Below are 21,114 nucleotides of genomic sequence, written 5' to 3' on the forward strand. Positions count from 1 at the left end.
ACCTTGATGAAATCTAGATAGAATTCGAAAATGGGTTATCTGGGGTTAAAAAGTAGGTCACTAGGTCAAATCAAAGAAAAACCTTGTGTATGCGATAGAGGCTGTATTTTTCAACTGATCTTCATGAAATTTTGTCAGAATGTAACCTTGATGAAATCTAGGTCATTTCAAAATGGGTCATCTGGGATCACAAACTAGGTCACTAGGTCAAATCAAAGAAAAACCTTGTGTATGCGATAGAGGCTGTATTTTTCAATTGATCTTCATGGATTTTTTCAGAATGATTGCCTTGATAAAATCTAGGTCAAGTTTGAATATGGGTCATCCGGGATCAAAAACTAGGTCACTAGGTCAAATCAAGGAAAAACCTTGTGTATGCAATAGGGGCTGCATTTTACACCGGATCTCCATGAAATTTAATCAGAATGTTTGTCTATATGAAATCTAGGTGGAGTTTGAATATGGGTCATCTAGGGTCAAAAACTAGGTCACCCGGTCAAATTAAAGAAAAACCTTGTGTACGCAATAGCATTTTACACTGGATATTCATAAAATTAGTCAGAATGATTGCCTTGACGAAATCTAGGTCAAGTTAGAATATGGGTCATCTGTGGTCAAAAACTAGGTCACTAGGTCAAATCAAAGAAAAACCTTGTGTATGCAATAGAGACTGTATTTTTCAATCGATCTTCATGAAATTTGGTCAGAATGCTAGCCTTGATGAAATTAAGGTCAATTTTGAATATGGGTCATCTGGGGTCAAAAACTAGGTCGCTAGGATATCAAAGAAAAACGTTCTGTATACGATAGAGGCTGTATTTTTCAATCAAGTTGATGAAATTTAGTCAGAATGATTGCCTTGATCAAATCTATGTCAGATTCGAATGTAGGTCATCTTAGCTCAAAAACTAGGTCACTAGGTCAAATTGAAGAAAATGCTTGTTTACACTTAAGATACCACATTTTTGATCCAATCTTAATGAAAATTGGTCAGAATATTTGTTTCCATGAAATCACTATGTCAAACATGTTTACACTGTTATGGTGTGTTTCTCAGATGAGCGACCTAGGCCCTTCTTGGCCCTCTTGTTTTTAGAATTACTTCCCTTTGTTGTTACTATATAAAGCTTATATTGTAACCAATTTTTAGGTGTATTTTGACCTATCTCTACCTTGTAAGGAGTTTTGTGTGGACTTTTATAGATTTTTTTTTATAACTGGTCAAAAAATTACAAATGCAATACAGGTGCTAGTGTTAATCAGTTCTGACACCGCCAGATAGTATTATAAATGTTACTTTTTTAGACAGCTGGCGGGCTCAACATTCTGCCCAAGGGCATGCAGAATGTATTTCTAGTATGTTAAGGTAGAGGACCCTTTGTGACATTCAGCAGTGTGTGTACAATTACATATTATTGGTGTGACATTTTGGCATTGTCAAACTGGTTGCTTTTATGAACTACATTTATTAGTAGTCCATAAAAGCAACCAGTCGGACAATGCCAAAATGTCATACGGAGAATATGTAATTCTATTTCAGCATTCTCAAACTACATAGTTAGAGAATGCTGAAATAGAATTACGAGAACAAATTAGCCGAACAAAAATTGCGGAATGTCATTACCGGTCCATTACCTTATAATTAGTGCTTTGGTTATGTATACAAGGAGTTATTCTGTATATTACAGGATGATCTGAGTGCAGCGGAATCTCAGCGCAGAATGAGAAAGATAATAGTGTTTTTTGGAACATTTGTAGCTTTAATAATGGTCTTTTACTTTCTTGGAAAGCTCTTGTTTTAATGCTTTTTAGCTCGATGTTTGGAAAAAAATGTAGAGCTATTGCACTTGCCCCAGCATCGGCGTCGGCATCGACTGTTAAAGATTTTGATAAAAGTCAAATATCTCTGTTACTATCAGAGCTTTTGACTTGAAACTTAAAATTATTATAGTTATTTACTGTCATAGTCTACACAAGGAGAAACAATCCCCATAACTCTGATATGTATTTTGACAGAGTTATGTCCCATTTTAATTTAGAAATCTTTGGTTAAAGTTTTATATAACGTCCAATATCTCTGATACTATCAAAGCTATTGACTTGAAACTTAAAATATTTATTTACTATCAAAGGCTACACCAAAAGAAACGATCCCCATAGCTCTGATAAGAATTTTGACAGATGTATGCCCCTTTTACTGGCAAAGCTTTAATTCAGAGTCAAACACTGAGAAAAGTCGAGCGTGCTGTCTTATGGACAGCTCTTACTTGTTTGCTCACCTAGCGACAGGTTGAGCTTTTGTGATCGCCCGTTGTCCGTCGTCCGTAATTTCCTTGTGAACACGATAGAGACCACATTTTGTATTTGATTGTAATCAAACTTGCAGACAACTTGTATGGTCATAATATCTTGGTTCCTTTCAAAAGCTGGCCAGATCTCATCATGGGTTCAAGAGTTATGGCCCCTTAAAGGGCCAAAATTTGCCATTTTTGGCTTGTGAACATGATACAGACCACATTTTGCAATCAACTTTAATAAAACGTGCACACAACTTGTATTGGCATAATATCTCGGTTCCTTTCGAAAACTGGCTAGATCCCATCATGGGTTCAAGAGTTATGGCCCTTTAAAGGGCAAAAATATGCTATTTTTTGCCTGTGAACACGATACAGACCACATTTTGCAATCAACTTTAATCAGACTTGCACACAACTTGTATTGGCATAATATCTCGGTTCTTTTCGAAAACTGGCCAGATCCGATCTTGGGTTGCAGAGTTATGGCCCCTTAAAGGGCCAAAATTTGCTATTTTGGCTTTAGCAGCCATACAGAGACTTCATTTATGGTTTGATTTGATACAAAATTGCAGAATATCTTCAGCAACAATAAATCTTGGATTCCATGATGAATTTGTCAGATCCAATCATAGGTGCCGGAGTTACGGCCCCTGATTGACCCCTAAAAGAGCCAAAATTTGGTCATTTTTACCTTGTGAACACGATAGAAGTGACATCTTATATTTGATTTTAACCACACTTACACACAACTTAAGTCACAATAAGATATTGGTTCTTTTCGAAAACTGGCTAGATTCCATCATGGGTTCTAGAGTTACTGCCCCTGAAAGGGGCAAAATTTTCTATTTTGGCCATTTCAGCCATATAGAGGTTTCATTTATGCTTTGATTTGATAAAACTTGCACAGAATGATTATCTTGATGATCTCTAGGCCTGGATCGAAAGTGGAACATGTCGGGTCAAAAACTAGGTCATCAGGTCAGATCAAAGGAAAAGCTTTTTAACAGCTTAGAGGCCCCATTTATTACCCTATCTTCATGAAACTTGGTCAGAATGTTTATCTTGATGATTCCTAGGACAGGTTTGAAACTGGGTCATATGGTGTCAAAAACTAGGTAACCCAGTCAAATCAAAGGAAATGTTTGTTAATACTTGTTCATTTGATGTGCATGAAACTTGGTCAGAATGTTTGTCTGCATGAAAAATCGTATGAATTTTTATCTGGGTTACGTGGGGTCAAAAACTAGGTCACCAGGTCAAATCAAAGAATAAGCTTGTTTACACCCTAGGGGGCACATTTGTGATTCTATCTTCATAAATTTTTGTCAGAATGTTTATCATGAAGTCTTGGACAATTTCAAATCTGGGTCACGTGGAGTCAAAAACTAGGTCACTTGGTCAAATCAAAGAAAACGCTTGTTTACACTCAAGAGGCCACGTTTTTTGGTCCATTGTCTTAATGAAAATTGGTCAGAATATTTGTCTCCATGAAATCACTAGGTAAAACACGTTTACACTGTTATGGTGTGTTACACAGATGAGCGATCTATGGCCATCTTGGCCCTCTTGTTCTATTGTTATCATGATTTAAGCTATCCAATGCGCATCTCATGTTATTCAGTTAAAAGAAATGGACCTATGGGTCTGTTGGTTTAACCCTTACCATGCTGAACATGATTGATTCTGCGTTTGCGACCAGTGTAGATCATGATCGGCCTGCACATCCGTGCAGTCTGATCATGATCTGCACTGTTCGCTATTCAGTCAGTATCTTTTTGGTAAGCACCCCTTTTAACAGTTAATGGTATTGTCCAAATTGGAAGATGGACAAGTACATTATAGAAATTTAGCAGGGTAAGGGTTGAATAATAGTGGACTTGTATTGACAGTTAGCAATTTCCATTACTTTACATATTCTCTGTACAAGATTTTAGTATTCTCTGGTTGTTATGAAAAATAATCTTCTGCTATGGCCAAAGGATGCTGAAATCTCATACGGAGGAAAAATTATGACACGGAAATTGCCGATTGTAAATAGTCCTTCAATTACCTTAAGCAAGAGTGTGAATGAAAATGTGTAAGAAAAAACCCAAGCTGATGTTTCTATGTTTGGATTAAGAGGCAGTAAAGGTGTTCATGCTTTCGTTGTGTCTTGCCATGTTGTTTTCTTGTCCTATTGTAGTGATTTATATCTGCCAGACAAAGTTGTATTGTGTAGACATGTTTCAATATACTGCTGGCCAGTATCATTTATCAAATGTTATGAAATAGGCAAACCGTTTCTTAGATTTCGTACTATTTACAGAATGTGGTCATGTATTTAGTTTATATCCTGGATTTTCAACATGTTCTGATCCCCCAAGTATGGCTTGATGTTTGAAAATGATAAAATGAGTGAAAAAAAGAGTAAGATATTTGTAGAAATGCAAAAATTTTTTTTTCAATTATATCAATGTTTTACTCCCTTCTTCACAATATTTTGGGGTAATTTTTTAGGATACCTTGTAAACTTCATATGTCAGTAAGTTTGTATCACTGGTAACATTCGTGGTTCCCAGGTTATTCGACTTTTGAAAGAGAAAAAAGAAATCACCTTCGCGTCCCTAGATTTGCCACTATAATGCCACCCTTTTCAATGGTGGAGTATTTAGACAATTTTCCACCAAAATGCCACCTAAAATGCCACCAAAATGGTGAAAAAATGAACAGGACAGTGGCAAACCTGTTTTCCACTAAATTCCACCTATTTCCACTTGTGTACACCTTTAGGTGGCAATAAATGGAGTATTTAGACAGTTTTTACACCATTATGCCACCATTATGGTGGAAAATTTGTTTGCCACTTAATTCCACCAATAGCCACCTTCATGGTGGCAGTAAGTGGAGTATTTAGACAAAATACCACTAAAATGCCACCATTATGGTGTAAAATCTATTTTCCACTTAATGCCACTTATTTCCACCAATCCCTAAAAGGTGGCAGTAAGTGGACAAAATTTCACCAAAACGCCACTATGGTGGCAGTCCTATTTTCCACTAAATGCCACCAAATAGCTGGCAATAGGTGGCAACTAGTGGAAATCGGCTGCACCTGCTGAATCTGAAAAAAATCTATAGTAAGCAAAAATCAAATTATATTAATATATTTTTTATTTTTATGCAAAAATCAAAGACCCTTCACAAGAAATCACAAAAGATCTGAACACGAGGATCAGGATGCTGTCAATGCAGTCTTATTTTTTCATATTCCAGGGTGGCTTAAGTAGATGGCGAATGACTCTCCAAATTTCACTCCTTTGGATGTAAGGCCATTTTTCCAGCACACAATCTGTAACAGCAAACCATATATCTATTAATAAATATATTTTTCTAACATTCTGAATAATTTTGCAGAAAATTGTAAATTCCCTCTAGGAAATATGAAATCAAAAGACTGAACTAACTTACTGACATAACAACAAACTCTACAAACTTAATCTATGTCAAATGATATGCCAAATCTTTATTAAAACTGTGAGAAGTTTCATCAAAATCTACATTGTAGAAAAATTTCTATTCAATTAATACAGGAAAAATTCCTATTTTTTACCAAATCAATTAAGGTAAATAACTGAGCAGTGTTAATAAGGCTTATAATAATTACATGAGGTTTAGTGATTCTATAGACAAAGCTGCTATATTTTTCCAATTACAAGCATTTTCAGTTAATCTGATGGACAGATGAAACAGAAAGGACCACGCCAAAAATAATATCCCTCTACCTTTGGCAAAAGATAATAATGGCACTTGGGTTTTTCATCACATTTATAATTAATATTTATCATAAAATATGCTAGGAAATTCTATTAATTGGTGTATTTCTTTAAAAATTAAGGGTTATTTAAACATTAGCTTTTGTAAAAACAAAATATTTACCTGATTCAGAATTATCTTGATATGTTTCTTTTATGCAGTAATAAGCTGTATTCTGCTCAGGTATATACAGCCAGGCAGGCAGATCACAAAGTTGCATTTTTTCACAGAAGGTTCCTGGTATGAAAAGTTTAAAATGCATATTGTATCCTAAGTGCTAATCAACAATGTAAATAATTACAATGATACAATTTTACTAGCAGTGTTATAAACATAATTGAGCTATATTCCAGAAAATATATTTTGGATTAATAATCCATCTGCCAAACTTCCTAAAAGGAGATTAGTTGATTTTAATTTCAAGCTGTTTTGTAAATGTTTCAAATTCAAGTATTTGTTAAGAGTAAGTAAATAAGACAATGTTAAAGACAGTAATTATAATTTAAAAAAAAATAAACAGTATAATATTGTTACCTCTCACAATGTGTTTCCATTTTCTCCCTGACTGACTCATCAAATGCCAAATTTCAAATTTTGGTATTACTACACAGATAAATTGATTCCACACATACACTTTTTTTGCTAAAGAAGGTGTCAAATTCTTAAGTTGAAAACTATTGCAAAAACATCCTTTTTGTATACACTTCTTTTTTTTCAATCAATGAAGAGAAAAGGCAAGAACTATTTCTTTGCATCTGACCTGATGTTTGCCTGCATATATAAATCTTAACTGACCCAAATTCCACCTGGGGTTGTTTCTATACATTAGTGTGGGAGCTTGTAAGTTGATCTATCATTAATCTTATCTTTAACCAACTTTCACTCATGCAGAAATAATACACTGCAGACACATTCAAAAATGATCTTTTCAGAGTCAGCCAGTACAGACAATTTCCACTAGTTGCCACCTATTTTCCACCATTTTCTGTATTTCAGAATTGTTGATTGAAAAAGTGACTTATTAATATTTACATTGAATATAATACAAAGATGTAATGATTAATAAATATTCTGTCTCACAAAATAACCAAAATTCAAATTTTCTGTATAATACACCACTCTGAATATTATTTTTGTCCAGCTGGAGTCAGCATAGACTTAATCTCATTTTAACAAAACCCTTTTAAGGAGCCTGGGTACGTATTACTGTTTTGCTGATGTCGGTCAGTTGGTCTGTCAGTCTGTTGGTCGTTCGGTATGTAGAACAACCGGTTTTCCGGATGGTAAGATCATGAAACTTTATATGGAGGTTAGTCATGACCAGCATTGACCCCTATTGACTTGGAGGCCAGTAGGTCAAAGGTCAAGATCACAGTGACCTGGAACAGTTAAACAGTTTCCAGATGATAACTCTAGTGCTCTTGGGCCTAGGATCATGAAAGTGAATGGGAAGGTTGATCATAACTAGCAGATAACCTCTTTAGATTATAAGTTCAGTAGGTCAAAGCTCAAGGTCACAGTGAGCTGAAACAGTTAAGCTGTTTCCGGATGTTAATTTGAGAACGCTTAGACCTATGATCATGAAACTAAATAGGGACGTTGATCATGACCAGCGGACGACCCCTATTGATTTTGAGGTCAGTTGATCAAAGGTCTAGGTCACATTGACCCAGAACACTAGAACTTTGCTTGCCCAATAACTAGAGAATGCTTTGGTCTAAGATCACACTGGATACAGAAGTCACTTATGACTGGTAAATGACCCATAATTATTGATTTAAGGTCAGTACATCAGACGTCCAGTGCACAGTGACCAAATGATTTTTGTTTCTTGTACAGTTACTGAATCAAGGGGGGCATTCTTGTGTTCTACGAGCTGTTGTCAATGTGGAGTTTTAGCAAAGTCAGGGTCTGTATCAGTTAGGCCTGAAGTTTGACATTTAGTGTCCATTACACCTTGATTCTAACCCGAGTCCATGTGAATATTTTTGTCAAGGGTAATCCAGTGTCTTACAGTTCGCTTCTAAATCAAACATCACAAAAAGTTTTTTTTCCACCTATTCGCCACCAAGAAAATTTTCTAAGTCCCTATTTTCCACTAAACGACGCTCAGTTTACACCATGAAAAAAAACTAAGTTCTGCTTTCCACCAATATCCACCTTTCTGCCACCATAAAGAAAAACTATGTTAAAATTTACACCTAATGCCACCTAAATGCCACCAAAATAAAGTGGCTTTTGGTGGCAAATTTACCACTTATTGGAAAAAAGAGTTGAATTACACCAAACGCCAGCTAATGCCAGCTATTTCCACCAATTGCCCCCCTTTTACCATGGAAATAAGTGGCAAAGAGTGGCATTAGGCGGCAAATCTAGGGACGGGTTAAATGTGGGAATGAGTACGGGTAGTTTTAAACAATTAAAAAGATACCAACCAAACTTAATATAAATGTGAAGCATCATTAGATGGCACATGCAAAGGTCAGATCTATACCTCCAATGTCAGTTTTCAAGAGATTGAATCTAACTTGTCTGTAAGCAACAGGCAAGATTACTTCACCTTAGGTGATTTCATACCTTGCTTACTATTGACATGTCTGTTGCTATTTATATTGGTAAATATTGGATGTATAAAGCAGTAATTTGATTTATAATGTTATATTCCAACAACAGTGACTTAGTCTCCTAGTTTATGATAAAAATCATGTTACCATTATTTTGTAAGTATTTTATAGAAAAAAAAAGGTATGATCATTTTGACTGTTTTGGCATTTTTAGCTCGACTATTCAAAGAATAGGTAGACCTGTTGGACTGGCCCGTGTGTTGGCGTCGGCGTCGCGCTTTGGTTAAGTTTTTGTATGTAAGCTGGTGTCTCAGTAACCACTTGTGAGAATGGATTGAAACTTCACACACTTGTTCGCTGTCATGATCTGACGTGCACTGAGTAGGTCCCATAACTCTACTTTGCATTTTTTCAAAATTATGCCCCTTTTTCCACTTAGCAGTTTTTGGTTAAGTTTTTGTATGTAAGCTGGTATCTCAGTACCCACTAATGGAAATGGATTGAAACTTCACACACTTGTTCACTGTCATGATATGACGTGCATTGCAAAGGTTCAATAACTCTACTTTGCATTTTTACAAAATTATGCCCCTTTTTCAACTTAGCAGTTTTTGGTTAAGTTTTTGTATGTAAGCTGGTATCTCAGTACCTACTAATTGGAATGGATTGAAACTTCACACATTTATCCACTGTCATGAGTTGATAAGCACTGTGTAGGTTCCGTAACCCTGTTTACGCATTTTTACAAAATTATGCCCCTTTTTCGACTTTTGTATTCATTCATTGACTAGACTGTTGAATAGTCGAGCGTTGCTGTCCTCCGACAGTAGATATTCTTTGAAAGTGAGGCCAAATAATTGAGTTTCTGAAACCATTTTATCCCTTGCATTGTGTTGTACATTAACTGTTTACAGCTTGAGGTAATCCTGAAAGATTTCAAATAGGTAGATGTCTGACTGTATTCAAGTTATTGCTGTACTCTGTTCAACCCCAGATAATTGATTATTTATTACATGACTTTCGTTATAAATCATCAGTTCATATCTTGTGCTATTGACCAGTTAACTGAAAATTCATTTTGATGTCATGTTTGAAAAGCTTGTCAGAAAGTTGTGAAAACTATTGGTCCTTGGTTCTATAGAGTCTGTAAACTTTCCTCATAAAGTTGTGCATTTTTTTTATTCCTGTATCATGTCATTACATTTAGTCTGCAATATATAAGAGAAAATACGGTCTAAGTTCTGTTAACAGTTTAAATCAGCCTGTTTAATTGTAATGAATGTTTCAATAAAGTGGAACAAATATTACAATTTTGGATGCAAAACTGAAACTTTGTTTCTATGCATAATGGTATAAGAGCTTTTATTTTTTATTCTAAATGTGGTAAGAATGTAAAGTTGACAATTTCACTGTATAGAAATAATTATTGTAACTATGTTTAGGTTAGTACAATATACTTGCATAATGTATGCACAATTAGAGAGTCAGTTACATTAGCAGGGCAAAATCTATTATCCAGATTGTAAAAGAAATTATTTTTTCCAGATTTTTGTAACAATTTCAATTAAAACTGTAATTGTTTCTTTCTAGGAAGATATGCTAGTACACTGTTTTCCAAAAATATTGCTAGTATACAATGTCAATTTTCTTTTAGATTTTTACTTATTTATTACGCCTCTTTACATAAGTAGTAGATCTAGCAGATAAAGGTTGTTATAGCACAAATGATTTTTTCTGTTTCCTTTAGTTAACATGATAAGTGCTAATAAATATTTTTTTTCATGAAAAAAAAAAACGAATATTCCTTTTAAACTGAAATAAGTAACATGTATAATTATTTTGAAATCATCAAAGTGCTCATGTTACAAATGTTCTTAAATTTCTTTCCACTCATTTTATTATTATTTTTGTGTGCAAATGTTCTTGTTGCACCATATAGCCTTGGGAGACACTGATATTATCCATGCTTGCGCAATGTGCAATACAAAATATTGTATACACTTCTAACCAGTGTTTAGTTTCTGATGTGATCGACATAATAGTCAATATGCGAAAGAAAAAGTAAGTTTAAAATCATCAGATTGGATTCCAGTGCTACATGTCATGCAGATGTGCTTGAATGTACTTGTCAGTGCAACATTATTCATACATGTAACCAAAGACCTATATGATATTATTCTGTGATATATAAACAGAAACACTTTCTTTGGAGAAAATGATTCACTTTATATTTACTGCAAAATCACAACTGTATGTCTAATATTAGTGAATTCCACGATCCCATGGATTCAATGGGATTCCACAGTTGCATGGATCCAACAGTCATATGCATTTCGCAGTTGTATAAATCCGCAAAATCAAATTAAAATTTATTTTATTTTTCAAATGTTGCCCTGTTCCATGAAAAAGCCGCTTTTGTTGAAACCAAAGAGTTTAATGCCAATGAATGAAATATTTGAATTCACAATATAATTAATATAAGGGCAAGAATATTTAGTAGGAATATAGTTTTTTTTTTAAGTTGAGTCACACCCTGATTTGAACTTTGCATGAACTGTTAGGCTTAGATCAATCACTGTGATTGGTTTTATTTTGAAAGAGGCAGAAGTTCTATTAGATACACGTTCATTTGATTAATAGGCACTTTTGTATAATCTGACTTCGTTTCTGAAAAGATTATTGTGAGCCGTAAAATCCAGATCTAATCAAAATGCATTGTATATTCCATTTGATTTGATTTTGTAAGAATGTCTGAACTAATTATTTCAGGACTTTCAAGTGATATTACTCAGGAAAGGAATTTTGAGGTACTCAGATTAGAAAAATTGGGTCTTTAAAATCTTATTTACCTCTATATATCTTAGGTGCATATAAGAAAAAAAATAAAATTCCCTGCCTGATTCTAGATATTGTTTGATAGGTTTAACCTGGGAAGAAGATATATTTGCCCCAGTAGATATTTAGCCTTTGTACTTGTGTTGTGGCCTTAATTATACAGTGTCACCTCCCATTTAATGTCATTAAATTACTGTTATTGTACAATAAGCCATATCATATACTTAATGCAAGATGTCTTTTATAGTGAAATGGATGTGTATCGATATTGCACAGCAACATATAGTCTTTTGTTGAGAGATGTCACTAAAGAAAGCGTTTAGTGATAGTACCTTTTTAGTGCATTTAAGAATGATTCATATTATTTGATCTGCATGTTTGTTGTGATCAGTCAAGAAATATCGCGATGAACTTCCATGCAATGATCAATAAATTTTTCAATTTTTCTTTTGGCATTTTGTATGACCAGAGTTGAAATACAACTCTAAACAAGTTTAATTGTTGTGTAACAAGAAAGCTCAGACTGAGGTTTTTGTTTATTTGTCGACAGAAAGTGGTTCTGGGACAACTAGTGTCTTACTTTTTTTTATCGTAAGAGGCGACTCATAGGGTCTGACTATTTTGTTTTACTGTATTTCTGTAATTCCAGCTGGTATAGAATTTGATTCCATGCCTCATAGTTTTTAGCTCGACTATTCATAGAATAGTAGAGCTATTGAACTCGCCCATGCGTCGGCGTCCGCGTCCGCGTCCCGATTTGGTTAAGTTTTTGTATGTAAGCTGGTATCTCAGCAACCACTTGTGGGAATGGATTGAAACTTCACACACTTATTCACTGTGATAAACTGACCTACATTGCACAGGTTCCATAACTATTATGCTTTTTTACAAAATTATGCCCCTTTTTCGACATAGAAATTTTTGGTTAAGGTTTTGTATGTAAGCTGGTATCTCAGTAACCACTTGTGGGAATGGATTGAAACTTCACAAACTTATTTACTGTGATAAACTGACTTACATTGCACAGGTTCCATAACTCTATTTTGCTTTTTACAAAATTATGCCCCTTTTTCGACTTAGGAATTTTTTGGTTAAGGTTTTGTATGTAAGCTGCTATCTCAGTACTCACTAATTGGAATGGATTGAAAATTCACATACTTGTTCACTGTCATGATCTGACATGCACAAAGCAGGTCCCATGACTTTATTTTGCTTTTTTTCAAAATTATGCCCCTTTTTCAACATAGAAATTTTTGGTTAAGTTTTTGTATGTAAGCTGGTATCTCAGTATCCACTAATAGGAAAGGATTGAAATTGCACACACTTGTTCACTGTCATGATATGACATGCAATGCAAAGGGTCAATGACTCAACTTCGCATTTTACAAAATTATGCCCCTTTTTCGACTTAGGAGTTTTTGGTTAAATTCCTATTATGTAAGCTGGTATCTTAGTACCCACTAATGGGAATGGATTGAAACTTCACACACTTGTCCACTGTCCTGAGCTGATAAGCGCTATGCAGGTTCCATAACCCTATTTTGCTTTTTTACTAAATTATGTCCCTTTTTCGACTCGTATTCATTCAATCGACAAGGCTTTTGAATAGTCGAGCGTTGCTGTCCCCCGACAGCTCTTGTTATTTTTACATTAATGTAACTGAGATGTGAAACCAAAATTTTTAGTCTTACTTGGCGCCAGATAACCTGAACTGTGTTGGTTCGCTGTTAAACCTAAATCAAATTAAAGGGATATGTCTGTGTTTAGTTCTCGACTGTTATAGTAATTATAATTAGTGAGTTTATGCATTAAAGACCTGCTCCAGTCCTACCTTTTAACCTTAAATTGTCACTGAAAAAGCATGAAAATCCTGCCTATGAACAGTGACGCATGTCAAAATAAAGTCTATTTTATAGAAAATAGTATATAAAATACCTGTGGTTTTGCGTGTGGCACGTGCCTGTTAACTGTTACCTATTGCAATCATAGGTCGCATACACACAATAGAATTTGAATAGCTGCGGACCAGGGCTTTAAAAATGACGTAAACCAGTAATGACAATCGGCAATTTCCGTTGAATTACGTATTCAACGTTTGTGCTTTCGGCATTCTTCGGTCATAATTGAAAATTATTTTCCATAATCGAAACATGCCGAAAACACTTGGATAATACGTAATCCAACGGAAATTGCCGATTGACTTAACGAGTCCACTACAATAAAATGAAAAAAGTGAACTGTGGGAGTTACATCATAAAAAATTGCATGTAGAAACTTTAGGTCCTATGATAATACCTTTTGATAATGAGCGATACTTATACATATATGAACAATATATCTTGAAAGCAATTCAGCCGAACTTCGTTCCCTTGAACTCGGATAATTCAAATACCACCATTTGCTCAAACTCATCGTGAGGTTCCGGCATATTATTTGATGGTTAGAACAATCGGTAACTCAGATAAAGTTCGCCAGTCCATTCGAGTTCGAGCGAACGAAGTTCGACTGTATTTGAGAAAAAAGTTAAGTAAATATAGAGACATAAATTGCTTTGAGAGTAGGAACATTTACAGCGTTGTTACTGTTGTAGAGTCATTCTAATTAACTGAAGAATATTCACTGTATACACATGTATATTATCCAGATCATTGTATTGTTAACTAAGAAATAAAGGATAAATGAACGTATTTCATCAAGATGTAACGTTGTTATTTAACACACATTTTGAAAAAGAGCAAGACATGTTGTAGTTGGTATTGTCCCTCCATCCGTCTACTATTTTGCCAGGATGTACCATAGGCCAACCAACGTCTTTAAACTGTACGCAGTGATTAAGTGTCATTAGAGAAAGATCCTTTTTGTTGTTAGGGTCAGTGGAGCAGAACTTAATCTCACAGGGACTCTGGTATAAAAACGGGTGATGTCTTTACTTTAGTTTTTGTCGAGCCCGCTTGCGGAAGCCAAGACATAGTTGTCCAAATGGCTGTTCGGTGTAATGTGTGTGCGTGCGTCCGTCCGGATTTGTTTGTCCGGACCATAACTGACATGCATGGAGCAATCTTGTTTATATTTAGCATGAATGTAAACCTCAGTGAGACAGAGTGTCATGCGCAAACCCCAGGTTCCTATCTCAAAGGTCAAGGTTAGACTTAGAGGTCAAAGGATACAAGAATGACATTGTCCGGAGCATTTCCTCTTCATGCATGCAGGGATTTTGATGTAACAGCACAAATGTTCACCACCATGAGACGGAGTGTCATACGCAGAAATCTAGAATTACTTCCCTTTGTAATTACTATAAATAGCTTATATTGTAACTTTTTTTATTACTGTTCATAGGGAAAAATCAAGACCACTTTTCTGTAGTACAATATGCATGTTACATCCAATTTTGAGGTGTTTTTTGACCAATCTCTACTGCTAAGGATTTTTGTGTGGACTTTTTTTTTAAGATTTACTTCCCTTTGTTGTTACTACAAATAACGTAAATTGTAACTTTTTGCAGTCCTTTTTTTTTATTTGGTGTAAGTGTTTGCCTTAATGAGACAGAGTGTCATGTGCAACTCCCAGTCCTTTTGACAGCTGACGAGCTCGACATGTTGCCCATGGGCATCTAGTTTTTTTTTCAACGTTAAATCTAAATAAGTTTTTTTCGCGATCTGGTCTCGATTTAAGACATATTGTATTCTTTCTAAACAGATCTTGCAAAGTGTGGTTTCAGAAGGCGCCGCACTGTACTTTCATTTTGATTAGCCAAAGATCAGGTGGAACTTCTGCCAATAAAATGGGGTTTTAGGGGATATAGTGATACCCATGTCTATATGTGCCTATTTGTTTGTACATGAAATTATGTCCGGCCTATAACTTTGTTATGCACTGTTGGATTTGAAATAACATGGGAAATAACCATCATAAAAAGACGACGTGTTGCTAGCAAGCCGGAATGTCAAGATCGTATACAAAGGTTAAAGATAAAGTCATGTTAGTGGTCGCTCTACCTTATTAATGCAGAGATGGATTTTCAGATAACTGCACGCATATTTATGGTGTTCCGTTAGGGCCAGCGCTTGCTCCCTGTGGAAGTGAAGTGCAAAGGTACGACGGTACAATGGCGAAGCACGACTGTACGATGGCGAAGGGCAACAGTACAATGGTGACAACACAACAGTGTGATGGCGAAGCGCGACAGGACGATGGTGACAGTCCATCGTAATGTCGCGCTTTGCTATCGTACTGTCGCTTTTCACCATCGTAGTGTTGCGCTCCACCATCGCACTTCACCATCGCACTCTCGCGCTTCACCATCGTAGTGCCACCATCTAACTGTCACGCTTCGCCACTGTACAGTCGCACTTCACCATCTTACTGTTGCGCTTCGCCATCGCACTACCGCGCTTCACCACCATAGTGTCACCATCGTACTTTCACGCTTTGCCATCGTACTGTCACGTTTCACTATCTTTTCTCTGTTTATTTAAGGGCCAACTTTAATTAAACTCTGTATCGTATAGTATTGTCAACTCTATCCAATGATCAAATAATTGAAACGCTTTTCGGCATGGGCACGGGTGCCCCATGTGGTTCTGGGACGATCTATGTATGAAAAGACTTGGAACCACTGCTTTACCCTTGCATGATCGTTAAAGGCGACCAATAGGGTCTTAACACTTGGATAATGTTTGAATGAAATAAAACATAATAAAAATAATAAATTGATAGAATAATAATATAATGTTATAATGGTAACAACAAAAAATCTGCACATACAGTGTATCCCTATGTATCCTATGTAACCAGGATACAAAAAACGAAGGGTGTGGAAAGTGTTGTGTTTTTGGGCCATATATGAAAAAGGGACTCAATATAAAAATTATATATCATGAAACAGCAAGTCCTAAATTTGAATTGTTTGCTTTTTCACATCCTGTACATTGTATATTGGTTGACTGATTAATTGATTTAATAGGTTTTACATCCTATATATCTGCACCAGAACTGAACTAAACAGGATGAGGAGAAAAAAAAACTGTTAAAAGTTGTATTTTGAAAGTTTCTGTTCTTTGCAGCTTTGTTCATTTTTAGGTTGTCAGTACAGATTGTTCAGTACATATAATCTTCACTTTCGTCATAGTGTTACCACGAATAAAGAGTGAGCCATTTAGAAACAAATTTTCTTTTTTTCTTATCTTGATTTTCCGACGTGCTCGCAGCCGCTGCTTCGTTTTCTATTGAAATGCTCACTTCTTCAGTACCCGACGATTCACTCAAAGTTAGACAAAAAAACGGAAAGTTTTTGCTGTTTGGGATCTAACTTCTGCTGTTTTTTTCAACGGCATCGTCAGATTGTTGAAATATTTTGGCCGAAATATCCGGGTACTTTGGAAACAATACTCCCAAACATAAATAAATGACCGTCACCGATTGGTTAAAAAAATCACTACTGTCCAATCAGAATATGCTTTACAAATCGAACGGTGATAAGGTAGTTTTGACGCATGAAAATTATCCACGACATCCGTTCTACTTTTTAAACCATTAGAGCACGGGTGGTAAACGCGCAATCCAATTCCCACTGGGAATACGCTAAAAATGGGTTGCGTGACTTCCGGTGCTGGTGTTGCGCATCAATATATACAAAATCGAGGTAGGTGGGTTTTTGTTTTTGTAAATAATGACACATTTACGAGTGCTTTCGAAAAAAAGCAAAATGCTATTCGACACAAAAATGAATAAAGATCATATGTGTGAAATATCAACTTATTAATTTAAGAATCGGCCTTGTTATCACGAAAACTCTGCTGGCTCGAGCTGTCAAGAAAAGCATGGAATCATGAAAAATGAAATTTTCTAACTCTTGTGCCTTCTTTCTGGAAATGTGACGCTTCTAATGATCAAACGCGAGTAAAACAGTCATGGATATTACATACACTTGAATGAAATGTTGCTTTTGGGGGAAAGATTGGCAAAAAGTAATCTGGAATGGGGTTGCGCCCAGGGAATGGAGTTGCGCGTATACATTATATACATTATGATGTATACGAGCAGCTCCATTCCCGGTGCGCAACCCCATTCCCGATGATTTTTTTGTCAATTATGTCCCCGTAAGCAGGATTTGAAGCAAATAATTTTGATATTTGTTACTTTATAACAGTTGAGTTATCATAAAAAGCATCAGATGTCCTCAGATTAGGCATATGAGGTAAGAAACTCCCATATTTATTGATTTCATACTTTTTTCACGCTTCGTGTCGCCTGAGTTTTTGTGATAATAGAGCCGAATCATAAATTAGAAACCAGATATTTTACACATATGATGTATTTTCATATTTGTGTCGAATAGCATTTTGCTTTTTTCGAGAAAATTTATTCTTGTCTCATACTAAGCAAAATCATAACTCCACATACCTCAATTTCGTCTTTTTTTACGCGCAACACCAGCACCGGACGTTGCGCAACCCATTTTAAGCGTATTCCCGGCGGGAATTGGATTGCGCGTTTACCACCCGTGTAGAGGGAGTAAACGAAGGTACACGTCAGTGAAATTGTTTGCGTCCCGCGGCTGCACACATTTCAAATTAACGCGTCCCCAGTGAAAAATATGCGTCTTTGACGCAGGACGCGCGGCAAAATGAATCACTGTTTTAGTAAAAGTGTTAATTAGGTATAGAATACAGTTGTTTGTTTCCGCTTATCCGACCGACCCTGTCTTTAATCACTGACCTTATGTTTTAATCGAAGAAAAGTATTGGATAAAAATGTAGATTTATGTTGAACAAGATTATTAGTAAGTACATCAAAAGTACGTCCCTCCGTCTGACCGTACAATTCTATATACTCCAGTCCCTGGGGACCTCCCGTGTGCAAATTTTACCATTGGCCTCTAAGAGTGACATTGGCCTTAGACTAGGGACCTGGTTCTTGCGCATGACACTCATGGTGGTGAATATTTGTGCCAAGTTATCAACTCCGAGTCACTAAATATGAGGTAATGTTTAAATGTTATCCAAACATTTTGATCATCCGAGTACTGGTACACTTTTGAAGATTTTCTTTTTCGACTAATTCTATAAGATTTTGTTGTGAAATATAATTTGATAACATATAGAACTTATTTAACATAACTTTTTTTTCATAATACAAAGCTCATCAGAATAACAACAATAACAATAACCCCGGCCTATTATCTAAAATTTCAAATTACCGAGTATTAGTACACATTTTTTAAAATATAAATATCTGCTGCTCTAAGTTTGAATTTTTAGGTACTAGCATTGGATAAAAATATAGATTACTGGTTGGTTATTTTGTGAAAAAAAAAAAAACAAACAAACAAAAAACACCAAAACAACATATATTGAAACATTTTCTCTTATTTTCTTCAAGATGTTACCATGGCAACGATGATACTTGGTCGAATTTCAAAGCAAAGATGAATATGTAAAGATTACACCTGCATCAGATCAAGGCAAACATCATATAAGTACCATATATTTTCAAGAAACATTGGGAAAATATCATAAAACTATCAGTAATTAAGGCGATCTGGGATTATCTTCCATTTACCCCACCCACTAAAATGATAAAAGAGCAAGAGTCAGGCATCCATATACTATAAAAATGATATCAAAGTACATAAAACTAATGATATTTACACCTTAAACTAAAAAATTGTAAATATCATCGAAATTATAAATACGAGAAGTGAAAATACACAGCAGCATCAGTTTTTTAGTCATTTTTTTCGCATTATTTTGAAGAACATTTTTCAATTTTTTAAATAAATGTACAAATATTTGAGAGAAATTGACTTACATGGGTTGCAAAATGCGTTTGCTATATTTTGTGAACATCAAGATTAAAAACTATTCGAATTTTCATGAAATTATGACTAAAAAAGTGACAGATAATGCTTTTTCATAATTTTGGCGGCCATCTTGGACGCCATCTTGGATTTCTAAAATCGTACCATGATGCGGCAACTCCACCCAAAATTTTCTGACACTTCAGATATTTATCTAAACATTGATATAAAAATCAGCCGGTAGACTTTTTTTGCACACGGTAGATCCCCAGGGTCTGGAGTAATACGTTAAAGTCGGTCCTTAAGTAAACTGAGAAAAGTTGGCGAAGCGCGACAGTACAATGGTGAAGCGCGACACTACGGTGGTGACATTACGATGGTGAAGCACGACAGTGTGATGGCGAAGCGCGACAATACGATGGTGAAGCGCGACAGTACGATGGTTACACACTACGATGGTGCAGTGCGACAGTACGATGTTGAAGCGTGACAGTGCGATGGCGAAGCGCGACACTATGATGGTGAAACTCCGAAGTATGATGGCGAAGCGCGACAGTACGACGGACTGTCACTATGGTACTCTCGCGCTTCGCCATCGCTCTGTCGTGTTGTCATCACTGTACTGTCGCGCATCGCCATCGTACATTCGTGCTTCGCGTTCACAGGGAGCAGGCGCTGGCCCTAATGGAACACCGTACTTATTTTCATTACAACAATAAGACTGTCTTAAAGACCAAGGTCAGGCCAAGAGAAGTTCAAAGATTAAAGGTCATTTTTTGTCCACTATGTAATATTTCATACATGTATAGATATTTACGTAATTTGGCACAAACATTCATCATATTAACACGACCTTAAAGGTCAGTGCTACACATCCGTCGAGAGTTGTACTTCATTTTTGTCGCATTCAGTATTATAACTTGTATGAATGGGCGGATACTAGATATTCAAGTGACTTTGCAGAAGATTCGCAGTAAATAGAAAATGCGAGAATTGCTTGATGGTATGGAAAAAGCATCATCGTGATACCAAAAATCGACTCTTTGTCCTAACAAATTGGCATACGGAATCGCACTATTTTCCAGAATGTCGTTGTATCCTTACGCATTCAATGTTCCTGTCATTTGGTTCTTCTGTAACCTATGGCACCAAACATCACCACAGTTAAATTTCAGACTTACTACCAAACATTCCTCTTACAGAGCCAGTGTCCAGTTTCCATCTAATAAAGACTGAACCATCCCTCTAAAACTCTAAAAACAAGTAAATACGTCTTAATCAAAACGATGAAAGCAATGAAAATTTGCGTTAAAAAAGTAAATGCTTACTAAAAGTCACAATTTCGCCCAATTTAACAAATAGATAAACAAAGAACAGTAAATCTACGTTTGCATTGTTTCTGTTGGTGCACAAGTGGCAGATAAAGGTTAATTGCAACCTTGTTTCCATTTTCTATGGTACAAATGTTCTTGCTTTTATCATGCTGTGTCGTCTCAGAAATACTGCACAGAAGAATTTTCTTGGCTTGAACCACTAGACACCATAGACACAAAGAAGCTGTAGAGAAAGACTGTTGTATGCAGGAATAAAGGTCTCACTAGGAGGCTTGTATATTCTTTATATAAGTTGAATTAACCACTTCTGTAGCAAATTCATTTCAAACATGGCTATAAGAGAAAAAAAAGAACAATATACATTTTATAAACTTTAATATTATAGTAATAAAACAATGTTTGACTAGTAAAAAGTGTTCTAAAAAAACAAAATTAGGATTTTCAACAAGCAGGCATTTACAAAAATAGTTTATCTTTCACTACACTCCTGG

At 35.6% G+C, this 21,114-nt stretch overlaps 2 protein-coding genes across 2 annotated transcripts in view; both read left to right on the top strand.

The window, feature by feature from the left end:
- LOC123537261 (galectin-3-like) overlaps window positions 1-14,186 on the top strand; it is a 42,539-nt gene extending 28,353 nt beyond the window's left edge. The window contains exon 5 of the mRNA XM_045320915.2: window positions 1,689-14,186. Within this exon, the coding sequence (XP_045176850.1) occupies window positions 1,689-1,802 (114 nt within the window). The 3' untranslated portion in view covers window positions 1,803-14,186. The remainder of the gene's footprint in view (window positions 1-1,688) is intronic.
- Window positions 1-21,114, top strand: part of LOC123537368 (branched-chain-amino-acid aminotransferase-like) — a 363,414-nt gene that overhangs the window by 56,228 nt on the left and 286,072 nt on the right. The gene's annotated exons all lie outside the window — the stretch shown is intronic.

This window comes from Mercenaria mercenaria, chromosome 17 (genome assembly GCF_021730395.1).
Source record: "Mercenaria mercenaria strain notata chromosome 17, MADL_Memer_1, whole genome shotgun sequence".
NCBI lineage: Eukaryota > Metazoa > Mollusca > Bivalvia > Venerida > Veneridae > Mercenaria > Mercenaria mercenaria.